Source organism: Bactrocera neohumeralis, chromosome 6, assembly GCF_024586455.1.
Source record: "Bactrocera neohumeralis isolate Rockhampton chromosome 6, APGP_CSIRO_Bneo_wtdbg2-racon-allhic-juicebox.fasta_v2, whole genome shotgun sequence".
Lineage (NCBI taxonomy): Eukaryota > Metazoa > Arthropoda > Insecta > Diptera > Tephritidae > Bactrocera > Bactrocera neohumeralis.
Window position 1 is genome coordinate 32,458,812 of NC_065923.1, and position 12,923 is coordinate 32,471,734.

At 37.7% G+C, this 12,923-nt stretch overlaps 2 protein-coding genes across 4 annotated transcripts; both read left to right on the plus strand.

The window, feature by feature from the left end:
- The first annotated feature begins 1,872 nt into the window (after positions 1–1,872).
- LOC126763286 (rab5 GDP/GTP exchange factor) lies at positions 1,873–5,004 on the plus strand. Of its 2 annotated transcripts, none has more exons than XM_050480616.1 (7): positions 1,873–2,157; positions 2,230–2,469; positions 2,524–2,830; positions 2,899–3,056; positions 3,116–3,372; positions 3,440–3,682; positions 3,751–5,004. In XM_050480616.1, exons 1-7 carry the CDS (start codon positions 2,016–2,018, stop codon positions 4,600–4,602), a joined length of 2,199 nt encoding a protein of 732 aa, XP_050336573.1. In that variant the 5' UTR covers positions 1,873–2,015; the 3' UTR covers positions 4,603–5,004. The 2 variants fall into 2 exon arrangements, with proteins under 2 accessions (XP_050336573.1, XP_050336574.1); XM_050480617.1 differs by having other exon boundaries at positions 2,233–2,469.
- Positions 5,005–5,186: 182 nt separating this feature from the next.
- On the plus strand, positions 5,187–7,689 carry LOC126763289 (transmembrane protein 11 homolog, mitochondrial). Of its 2 annotated transcripts, none has more exons than XM_050480621.1 (3): positions 5,187–5,362; positions 6,069–6,402; positions 6,483–7,689. In XM_050480621.1, exons 1-3 carry the CDS (start codon positions 5,340–5,342, stop codon positions 6,645–6,647), a joined length of 522 nt encoding a protein of 173 aa, XP_050336578.1. In that variant the 5' UTR covers positions 5,187–5,339; the 3' UTR covers positions 6,648–7,689. The 2 variants fall into 2 exon arrangements, with proteins under 2 accessions (XP_050336578.1, XP_050336579.1); XM_050480622.1 differs by lacking the exon at positions 5,187–5,362 and adding an exon at positions 5,420–5,536 and having other exon boundaries at positions 6,067–6,402.
- The last annotated feature ends 5,234 nt before the right edge of the window (positions 7,690–12,923 follow it).

The following is a 12,923-nucleotide window of genomic DNA, read 5'->3' on the forward strand; positions in this document are numbered from 1 at the left end:
GCCACCAACCAGATCGATCATGTTGTGATGGACGGAAGACACGTCTCCAATATTTTAGATCTTGTTGTACCAAAGATACGCACCCACTTCTGTGTAGCAAAATACGCACGTCGACAAACACAAAAAAGGTTCGACGTCGATCATGTTGTGATAGACGGAAGACACGTCTCCAGTGTTTTAGACGTGCGTACGCTCCGACGTCCTAGCATTGACTCAGACCACTTTCTTGTTGCACCAAAACTACGCACCCGCTATTGTACAGCAAAAAACGCACGTCGATAAACACAAGAAATGTTCGACGAACGAGTTTCGACTAGATTTGCACCCCTCCTATCGGAGAGCACTCAGCAGCAACTCGGTATAAGGGAACTGTGGGACGGAATTTCAAGCTCCTTACGTACAGCTGCAAACGAAACCATTGGTTTTCGGAAAAGACAAAAGTACAGCTGGAGAGAAAACAGACTTCGAAACCTTACAATCGACGACAACACGTGCGGTGTGGGATAGATGCCCTGAACAAACAAAAAGAGAAGCCGAAATGCATTGTATAAAGAGCTTGACAAGCTGGTCGACAGGGGTAATGCTCAGAAATTCTAAAGATGCGGCGACTAACAGAAGGTCTCACCGGAGCATATTCTTGTAGAACCCCCAGAGGTGATCTAGTCACTGATACCCAGAGCATACTAAAATTATGGAGGGAATACTTCTCCAGCTTGCTGAATGGCAATGAAGGCATAACATCAGGAGATGGCGAACCAGATTCCCCAATCGATGACGATGGAGCAGATGTCCCATTGCTCGACCATGAAGAAGTTCAAATAGAAATAACTCCAATAACAAAGAAATATTCAAACACGGCAGTGAAGAACTGATAAGGAGTATGCATCAACTTCTTTGTAGAATATTGTCGGACGATTGGAATTTAAGTGTTCTCTGCCCAATCCACAAAAATAATGTATAGTAACCACCGTGGAATAAGCCTCCTCAACATCGCATATAAGGTTCTATCGAGTGTACTGCGTCGTCATAGATAATGTCATCCTCGAAATCCAACGTAGAATAACTCGTGCCAACAGGTGCTACTTCGGACTGAAAAGGCAATTGAGAAGTAAAGTCCTCTCTCGACGAACAAAAACCAGACTCTATAAGTCACTCATTATTTCCGTCCTCCTATATGGTGCAGAGGTATGGACGATGACAACATCTGATAAGTCGTACGGCCGTTCCCACGACAGTCGGGTCTACGGAACCTGAACGGACCCGGACCCGGAATTTTGTCCGACCAAGGACTGTCAACTCGGCAGAATTCTGTCGCTACAACAACAACAACAGTCGACGGTATGAGTTTTCGAAATGAAGAATGACTGGCACGCTGTTGTAAGCTCGGCTACAATTGCGTAAGCTGTGTCTATGCTAATAATGAAGAAGAAGAGGGAAACGTCGGTGAACTTATCCACAAGTGTATACTCTAATATAAGTGATCAACAAGCCCGTTTGTTTTAAAGATATATGTATGTAAATAACTGACCGATCAATGTAGATTCTTATCCAAGGTATCTCTAAGTTATTAGAACAAATTGTTCAGAGCGGACCAGCTCATAGCTCTTATACAAACTGACCTTAGAAAATCAAATAAAGCTATATACAATCCTCTATATATAACCATCTATTTATCTCGATTATAACGAAAATATTATAAAAAAAAAATTCCAAATCCGGAAGTCAACATTGAAGTTCTTACATTTATTTGTAGCCCTATTATTTTATCATTTATTATCTCGCTTCGTGAACACCACTCTCAGTAGGCGCAAAGCAAAACAAAAATGAAAAAAAGGCATACTTATTGTGAATTTGCGAAAATGCTTGTCAAAACAAAATTAATAGGTACGGATTGTGACTGACACGAACATTGATTAATTTTTATAGCCTGAAATTTTTCGCCATAAATATTTGCTTATAATAAACATACCGTTGAAAATTATCTAACCCTTTAATACTCATATAGGAAGTTAAATATGTCACTAGCGCGTGTGCCCCAATTACGAATTGTGCAGCGAGACCTTAAATGCCGTCAAGGCTGTGGATTTTATGGGAATGCCCAATTTGATGGACTCTGCTCCAAATGTTTTCGTGAACGAAACGATAAAAGAAAGAAAGGTTAGCAGTAGCTTTATGAGTTCTAAAAATAAATGTATTATTTTATAATTTGCAATGATTTTTGACATACAGCAGAGCAGAATGCACTTCCTCCTGTTGCAAATTCGCCGAATACCAGTGGCACGAGCACAGCTGGACGATTGTCCCCACAAAACCTCTTAGGGCGTGTACCAAACAAGAGGCAGGACAGCATGCCGGAAATATCGACAGGGACACTTACAAAGAAAAAATCTCTTGTGCCAGCTGTATTTCAAAAAACACTTCAATCGAATACGCTGAAAAGTAAAAAATTAAAACAAGATGGTCATTTAGGTAAGTTTGCAAGCTTTAAGTTTTGTTTGAAATAAAAAGAATTTTTTAATGCAGGACAAAGAGCATATGTGCCCGATCCCACCGAAAGCCAATTTATGCTTCAACTACGCCAACTACGCATACCCGATGATGGCAAACGTAAACTAAAAAGTGAAATTCAACGTTTAGACAATGCCATACGCAGTTATATGAATAATAGTGCTAATAAAAATGTTGATGAATTGTCAGAGATGGTACAAAATGCATACACCAAACTGGCGGATATAGTGCACAATGACCAACGTTTCCAAATAGCCACCAATGAAGACCGTGAGAGTGCAATCGATTTTTTCGAAAAGGTGGTCATGACCCAAAATCACAAGTAATTTCAAAAAAATAACAATTTTTGTTTCAATGTAATTAATTAAATTTGATTTATCTGCATTTCAGATTCCTATTTAGTCCGTATTTCACGCTCGATGAAGAAAACGATGTAAAAATACAAAAACGGATACGCCAACTCAGTTGGATAACGGCAAAACATTTAGTATGTAGCATTGATGAAGTTAATGCGGAATCGCGAGACTTGGTCTATAATGCTATAACAGGCATGTCGAACCTTTATTTCTTAAATGCATAATCTAATTTACAATTTTTAACATTTTAGAGTTGGTAGGCATCGATTCTTATTACTCACCTCAAGAGAAACTGGAATGCACAGTGCGTTGTTGTCGCCATATTTTTGAATTACTCAAGCATTCAGTTGGCGGTCCCGCAAGTGCAGATGAATTTCTTCCGGCTCTTATTTTCGTTGTGCTAAAAGCTAATCCAGTGCGACTGCATAGTAATGTAAACTTTGTAACACGCTTCACCAATGCGTCGCGGCTAATGAGTGGCGAAGGTGGCTATTATTTCACTAATTTGGTAAGTATTTTTGTAATTTTCAAATATTTTAGCGATATTTAGATAATTTCATTGTAAAAAACACAAGTGCTGCGCAATCTCCTTTATTGAGAACTTAAATGGCGAAAGTTTGGGTATCTCGGAAGAAGAATTCGAATTACTGATGTCAGGAGATAAAGCTTTCAGTACTCCTTGGGAAAGCGCTTTGCTGGCTTGTGAGGGATTACATTTGATATCGGAGAATATGAAGCGCATGGAATCATTAAAAAAGCGGAACTCTAGCATTGCTACTGGTATTGATAATTTTCGTAAAGACCTCGAAGAGTTTCAGGTATGAGAACTAATACATATTTTATTACATACATACATTTAACTGAGTATTTTATTTTCTCTTATCAGCGAGAGATCAGCGATAAAGTGGATGCTTGCATTGCCAAAGCACCACTTACTATCCTGCCAATAAAAACGCCATCACATTTAATCAGTAAAGCAAGGGCTCACTTGGCAAATGGTGGTGAAATAGGTTTAGCGGCCTCTGAATCAGTTGGACATTACAGTGCTAATTTGATTGCTGCAATAAGCGCCGATGGAAAAACGAACAAAGAGAGTACAAAAAATACTCAGCCTTTAGTACAAAACAGTACAAATCAAATAATTGATATTCTAGAGGACGCATCACACACATTGGCGCTTAAAGATACTAGTACTACATCGATTGGTCGACTATCGCCCCTACCACCAGCACAACCAAACATAGACTTACAATTTGCATCACCAATTTTTAATTATACGCCTTTCGACGCCATTTCTCTACTAGAAGATCACTCTGACTCCACTGATGATTATTTAATTAACACCAATTTACAAGGCGGACTTACAAATGTAAACTATGACTTCGATTTATCCGACCACAGCGGTGAAAACAGTGTTACTGAGGATTTGAAATTAAATTTAGAAGAATTCGATCCACTTGCACAAAAACCCGTGACAGAAAGTGATCTGCAAGCAACTGAGCAAAATGGAAGTACTGTTGAGCGTAGTTTATTGGACAGTGATTCGCCCACAAATGGAACATTACTTCCATCGCCTTTGAAACCGACAGTAACAGATTATCGTGGCTTCTCGAGTTTCGAAATACCATCTATTTCCTGTAATACAGGTGATTTTGCGTCGTTAAATCATTCTGTTAATGAAAGCGAGATTAACATAAAAACAACTAGCACTGTAATCGAAAATAGCAAAGCTAATTGATTTAAATCAGTCGAATTCCACAATTGTGTGATAAATGTATTAATATAGTTAAATGGATTCTAATTGCGTATAATAAATTAAATGATATTGTAAATTAGTTTGTGTACATAATCAATAATATTTGATTATTTGCTTAAATAATGAGAATATAATTTTTCAAAAATATTGAACATAATGGTCAGATAATTATCAGAGATAAATAATTATTTTATCATATTATTAGGTTTGTTTCTTAACTACTAATTATTACTAGTTAACTAAGTTTCTGCTGGAAAAGCGTTTCGTAACCCAAAAAACTTACAGAAGAGAGTAGAAGTTGAGAGTTGTGAAAATAAAAATTTTATTGATTAATTTTCAAGTGTTGATCGGACATGTTTTCAATAAAAACAACATTTTGATATATTCTTGGTAGTTTTCAGTTTCTTTACTTCTTCGTTATATCACTCTTTGTGAGAGTAACTCGCATTCTCCTTCATATCTAGTACCTACTAGCATTTATGAAACAAACCTTATTACTCATAAAATAGCATCATTGACTGTGAATTCTCTAATACCGCCAGTCACAATAGTATGACAACAAAGCGAAACGCCAAACACAGGCAGACTTCGATTCGATTGGCTTTCGATTTGTCCATCGCTGTGATTTTGTGTGTGGAGGGATTGTGGTATTTTTGAAGGAAGCTGTGAGCGTGATTACATTAAAAACCTTCGGAAATACACAGACAATAGCATAAAAAATGAGGAAAAGTGATGAGGATAGGTTGGTGTCATAGTGAAGTATATGTATTTTGGAATTATGTTAATATTTTAGCATTTTTGTTATGCAATTCAAATGGAGAGTAGAACATATAATAATGAACATCATAATTTGTGTGTGTTGTGTGTGGCTGCGTTGGAAGTACTTTATGTAGCCGGCTGCTATAGATGCAGAGAATGTGCGGGCAGGAGCGCGAGTGAAAATAAATAAATTGTGTGCGAAAGTGTCTAATGCTTTCCTTATGATTATTTCGTTTTTTTTTATGCTGGACATAAAGGTTATTCATATGCTATGAAAGTATTAGTGTATATTATGTTTTATTAACTATGTTTTAGTACAAAAACAATAATATAGAAACAGCTGAGTGTGATGCATAGAGGGTATAGAGATGGGTGAAGTTTTCCTACCCTTCCAGATATTACTTGTATCTACTTTTTGCGTCACGTCTACTACGCAATATTGTGACCGAGACCTTGAACTGCACATATGGTTGTCATATATTCATATATATTCACTGACATATTTTTAGGAGTGCTTATATTCCTAACATAACAAAAATTATTTTACTAACTGCCAAAATGTTACTTATAAAAGCAGCTATGTATATAGATTTTTCAAAAAATACATATAAGATTATTATAATTGCTTGTCTGCGATAAGACGCTCAAATCATTTATACATATCTATATCTTTCAACTATTTATGACAGTTCTACAAGCGCACCAACTTTTCGCATAATACGTGAAGTTTACGAAAGCACTAATGCACATGAACGCTTTGAAGCAGAGCTGGACAAAGCGCTGGAGGCTAAAGTGGATTACATAATTATCGAACCGCCCAGGCTGGGCGATGAAACTGAACGATGGATAACCGTTGGGAACTGCTTACACAAAACAGCCGTAATTTCAGGAGTCGCTTCTCTTATATCTAGTTTGTTATGGCGGGATCGGCCAGTGATTGCAGCGCCGATGTGCGCTGTTTCGCTTTTCTGTGCAGGATTATATACAGTATCTTGGAATTATGATCCATGCTGCCAGTATCAGGTACTAGAATTTTTTGTTAAATGAAAAAAAACTACTGATTATTTCCCTTGTTTATTACTCATTTTTTTTATTAATTTAAGGTGGAGAACGATGAAGAAATTCTAAGCAAATTACCACTCGGTGATGTGTCTGCTCCTATGATACTAGGCTATTCGCCTAATAACAAAACAAAATATTTGCATCGCAGTGTCACTTTATTATCAGCAGCATTCTGTGCATGGCAAATATGGCGGTCGTACAAGTAGCTGAGCATACCAACACCCAGCCGTATTGTCTGAGTGAAGTTGCATGCTTTTGTGATTAGATGAAAAGTAGAATGTCAATGCCACACCAATGTACTACTGAATTTTGTACATTTATCGTTTTTATTGCATGCAACCGCGCCACCACGTACTCGCCACCGTACCACAATCTCCACCAGTAGTACCCAAATGACCACGAACACACACAGGGATACATTAGGCGTCTCAACTGCAGCGATAATAACTGCATTAGCTCAGCGTGGATTAGTAAATACTTGAAAGTTGTTGATGGATAAACATCCCAATTTTTTTTTATTTAATGCAATTAACGAACTTTTATTTTGTATTTTTTTTTTACAAATAGTAAGAATGAAGCTAAAATAAGACGTTAGTGTAAAAGAGTGTGTGGAAATATTTTGACAACGAAATTCACAATTGCAAAAGTTTATCAAAAGACGATTTGTTGGAATACAATACAAATGTAAGGTGAAAAATTATTAAATTAATTGTACGTTTAAATGTTTCGTTTAGCTAAAAGTTTAAGTAAAAATGAACAACAAACTAAATTTATGCATTTCTTTCAATTTTTACTTCATTTTGAGACTGCATTATTATTCGAGTGATATTGCGTACATACCGATCTATATACCACATGTATATCGGCTATCTGCATTGTTCTAAGCCTCTTGTGTGAAAATCTTGGCGTTGAGCAGCAATAAACTACATTCACATTGAAAAGTGTTTAAGCATAAATTGTTTTAATCGTTTAGACATACAAATAAACAAATTGAACTCAAGAGTAATTCAATTATTAAAGTATAATTATAAATGTTTAGCAATAAAACATAAATAAATAATATATTGGAATCGTCTTATGAAGCGTAATTTTGTTTTAGCAAATAATTCAAAATGTAAAACGTTCAAATGTATCTAATACAACGCAAAAAAGCATAAAAACAATAGAAAAAACGCAAACAAAAGTCCAAAAAATAATACGAAATGAAAGAAGTATAGAAATAAATAAATAAAGTTTGAAAAATATTAATTGTTATGTCGTTTACTAAAAGATCAAGCACAATTGTAGGACCAATAACACTTGCCGACTGCCGCATACGACTTTATTTACTGCTGATAACGAAATTTGGCATAGAATTCAGAACGTACGCATACTTACATATGTACATATACAGTTAAATTGTATATACGTATATACAAATATATCATATTCGTATGTGTATGCGTTCATTAACTTCTGAAATCTGTACTTACAATCAATCAATTTATTGCCGAAATTCTACTTATACAATATGCACATCTGTGATAGTGGTTCTATGTACATATTATATAATACTAGGGTCGCCAGTGATCGAAATTCGAAAATACAATTTATTAACAATGTTAATACTAATTGAATACAGAACAGTGACCAAGTGTACTTAAGTATATGACTGTGTTAAGTGTGATGACGCGCAAAAGCGAAATAACATCGACCGATGTAAACGGGCCAACGCGCTTGTAGTTTTGTAATCGCTAAATTTGCGCCAACGCATTTTTACCTGTGTTCCAGTTGAGGCCACCGTGCTTGTACAACGCATTTTTACCTGCGTTCCAGTTGATGTACATGCGGAAAAATTACGTGCCCTTCTGCACGCCTTCTGTTGTTGTTATTGTTGCAGAAATCTGCCGTTAACTTCGGCTGCACCGAAGTCTTTATTCTGATTTTGATCGATCAGTGTTTTATTCTTGTTGTTGTTGTAGCGGCAGAATTCTGCCGAGTTGACAGTCCTTGGCCGGATAAGTGTCCGGGCCGTTCTGGTTACGTACACCCGACTCTCGTGGGAACGGGTCAGTGTGTTGTTCGAATATTGTAGCGATGCTTTTATCTATAAAATTTCCAAACAAAGCCTTGATTTGAATAGTTCAGTTTGTATAACAGCTATTAGTTATGGTGGTCCGATATCAAAAAAATTTTTCGAAGACTAGTAATACTTCTGACAAAAACCCATGTAAAATTTCACGAGGATAAATTGTCAAATGAAAAAGATTTCTATACAAGGACTTGAGTTTGAGCGATCAGTTTATAAGGCAATTGTTTGCTATAGCGGTCCAATATCGACAATTCCGATAAATTTGTCACTTCTTGGTAAGAAAAAGACGTGTGCAAAATTTCAGATCAATATCTCAAAAACCAAGGAACTAAAGTGGGTTATTTTCTTTCCTTCCCCTAAAGCACAATCATAATCAATCGGGAAAGATAGCTTCTTTCTGCCTCTTAAGATATAGGTAGGTATATGTTATTGTTGTCCCCTAGGTATCATTCCTCATAAAAAACAAGGTCGAACTTATAATCGGCTAAGGTCTGTCTCCAGCATTAGACACTTCACTTACTTCAAGCCAGGATCTACTAAAGTGCATTTGAAAAAATCGGATCTCCTGCTGCTTTGATGGTCCCGCACAATTTAAGCCGGCTCCGAAAGGCTAATGAGAATTATTCTCATGACAGCATTGTTCGATTTTGGCACAAAAAGTGATATCACCTAGGCCCAACACTACAATAACTTTATCTAGACGCTCTGTGGCATATTTAATAATCGTATCAACTTCATAAGATAATTAAATAATATCCTCAAATTCGGTCCATACTTTTGACATAATTGTTTACCCTAAAATCTAGTTTACTCCGCCGATGTTCTGTCTTTAGCCAGTAGTAACGAAGATTTCTCAAATCGTTCTACTTGATCGTTTTTGCTGTGACGTTATAGGTTGCGGGATTGAGGGGCATTTACCAGATTATCTAATTCTTGGAGTCATTAACTTTATCATAACAGCATGAAGAAGACATTCCCACCAGACAGTCATGGTAGACTAGTGTCCAAGATAAGCTTATTTGCGTATACACATATAATCGAAGGTATTCTTATATGTAAGTATATAAACATGCGCGTAGTATATAAGACACTGAACTGGCCATGTGTAAATCTCAGCGAGCTGACCTGCAAATCCCCCATTGTAGTACTATGAAATCCTCATGTTTGCGTAGAAGCAGCCTGTGTTATGTCTTCGCGCACATGCTCGAATGCACATGTATACATACACATACACATGTATATACTACGTAGGCATGCATTTTGTTTTTTGTTTTGTCAAAGAACCCTGTGTGAAATCTCACCGATTCCAGAGAGATAAAATTTTTTTGAAAAATATCTTAATAAATAATTAGCCTAACACTATCTATCTCCTATTTAACCATAAGAGAGGCCGTGGGGAATCCGTCATTAATGACTTGGCCGCGATCATGGACCTGTTGTCGGGAATCGTCATATTACATAGAGCCAGGCATTTAAGCTCTAATAAAAGATTCCACTGTTTATTATTGTAAAGGTAGGTCAGTGGATATTGCGCTGCATACTATCGTGCCATAAGGCTTAGGGAACTTGCTGTTCTCACCTTCCTAAATATCGAGAGAGCTTTCAATATCGTCTTGCCGGAAGCAGTTGCAACAGCTCTGGGCAGTTATGGGGTTGAATCGAACCTCAAACACCTTATTTTTAGACTTCCGTGCGACAGAGCGTTCTTGGCGGAATGAGATAGCGCACGTACTCAGCGAAATGTTAGTAGGGGCACCCCACAAGGCAGAGTTCTTTCTCCTCTTCTATGGAACTTTGTTGTCAACGATCTGCCGAAAGACTTAAGTATCGCGGCTGTCGAGCGATTGCCTGCGCAGCCGATTTAGCACTCATGGTCAAAGGAGAGCTCTTAAGTACGGTGAACGATTCGATCCAAGGATACCTCAGTGTCGTAACTATTTGGGCGGCAGAAAGCGGCCTTTCCATTAATTTAAATAAAACCGGTTTCATTTTCGAGTACACACAAGCTCCAGGAGGCACCATTTGTGACTTTGTTCAACTACTGAGGAACCATTGACAAAAGATAGGGTCTCTCACCGAAAGTAGCCGTCTGTCTGTCTCTTTGCGATACCATAACCAAACCCTTTAAGTTCTATGAGGTCTTCGTTTAGTGGAGGGCCCTAGAAAAGACAGAAAATACCCTACTTGCAAGGAAATTCGACAGTGTTTAACGGGCGGCGCTCATCAGCATGTGTGGTACGCTAAGGTCCACCAACCTCGGAATCCTCATACAATTTGACTTAAAACCGGATCTTTTGTTTCATGGAGTTGCTAAATCAAACTCTGGCAGTCTTTTCTCTACCCACATACTTGCGATGGAGATGCAGGTGGGTAAAAGCCATTGGAGAAGAGGGACATTGAGAATCTTTACAGATAAGACAAAGTTAAAACTAATGAGCTGACAAGGAAGGGTACCCTAGCCCCGCTATCGGTAGAATGAGAACGGTTCAGGGCTCCTCTCTACTCGTATGTTCTACTACTGGATAATTGAGCTTACCGGAAACTTGGCTAACGGTGAGTTACCGCTGTCTCTAGATTCTTTTGGGCCCAGATTAATTGTAAGTAATCCAGTGAGCTCTTTGCAAGCAGTAAAGCTAACATCTCAGAAGGACTACTTACACTAGTTCATGTGCGATCTTTGGATCAGCCAACAAACATATTCTTTGCGTTTAGTTCTGCTTATTTATTTAGTTCGGAAAGTTCAATAAATGGTCTGTCGAAGTGGTTCCGATTTCCTGGTAGCATGCAGGCTAAAGTGATCGTGTACACATAAGGGTTGATCATTTATTAGAATATGAAAACAATTTAAATCTAATGTATAATATTGAAATACTCTTCAATGGAAATTTTTATTTATTAAACAGTTCAGCCTCTACGAATATAAGTTTTAAATATATGTACGTTAAAAAAAATTTCTGTAATAACCTAAAAAATTATATTTGTGTTTCTTAAAATCGCAAATCTTTCATAGTTCTTTTTCACAAAGTCTCACTTAGGTCTAGCGCCCTTATAAATTCAAAGATCGTGCTAATTGCTAGAGGTTCGATACGTCCCTGCTAGTATTCGTGGATCCGAGGGCATACTTCGTCAAACACTCTCAGAGCCGACATAACCTAACCAGCATAGCCGCTGTCTCTTAATTCGCCGAACTATGTCAATGTCGTCATATATCTCGTACAGCTCATCGTTCCATCGAATGCGATATTCGCCGTGGCCAATGGACCATAATCTTCCGCAGAACCTTTCTCTCGAAAACTCGTAACGTTGACTCATCAGATGTTGTCTGCAACATATAACAGAACGGATATATTGAGTGACTTATAGAGTTTGGTTTTTGTTCGTCGAGAGAGTTGGCGAGAGTTATTCTGTGTTGGATTTCAAGGCTAACGTTGTTGTTGGTCTTAATTCTGGTTCCAAAATAGACGAAATTATTTACGACTTCAATGTTATGACTGCCAACAGTGATGTGGGAGCCTAGTCGCGAGTGCGACGACTGTTTGTTTGATTACAGAAGATATTTCATCTTGCCCACGTTAACTACCGGACCCAAGTGTTTCGCTTCCTTATACAGCCGCTATACACCCTTATTTTTATTTAGTTCTGCAGCTCGATGTATTTTCTACAGGAGTAGATTGAAGAAGTTGTATGATAAGGAGTTGCCGTGTTTAAAGTCAGCTCCTCTTCGTGCTGTCAAAAGCAGCACCTCTTCGGTGGTGTGTCGATCCTCTTTTCACGGGACTTTTCCAAGATTTGGCGTATGGGGAATATCTGATCAGTTGTCGATTTTTCAGGCCTACAGCCACACTGATAAGTTCTAATCAGTTTGTTGACGGTGGACGGCTTTAATCTTTCACACAGTACGCTCGAAAGAACGTTGTATGCGATGTTGAGAAGGCTTATCCCATTGTAGTTGGCGCTGATTGCATTCTCCTTATCAGTTCATCGCCGCCGTATTTGAATAGCTCGGTCGGCCCGCCACTTTGTTGTTTTTCAGATGGGTAATTGCTTTTCGAACTTCTTCCTGGTCGGGTAATGGAACGTCCTCTCTATCGTCATCGATTGGGTAATCAGGTTGACCATCTCCTGATTGTATGCTTTCACTGCCATTCAACAGGTTGGAGAAGTGTTCCCTCCATAATTTCAGTAAGCTCTGGACATCATAACATTGGTCTTCAAAACAAAATTCCTCATAGGTAAAAATTTTATTAGAACAATTTCATCATTAGAACAATTTATGAGCCAACCTAATGTACAAATGCAATATTTTATGTGTGTGTATGTGTTTGTTATATGCATAAGGAATTTGTTAGTTTGTTTATGTGCGTTTGTTTACATGCATTCCGTAGAATCAGAAGTTGTTGTCAGTCATTGA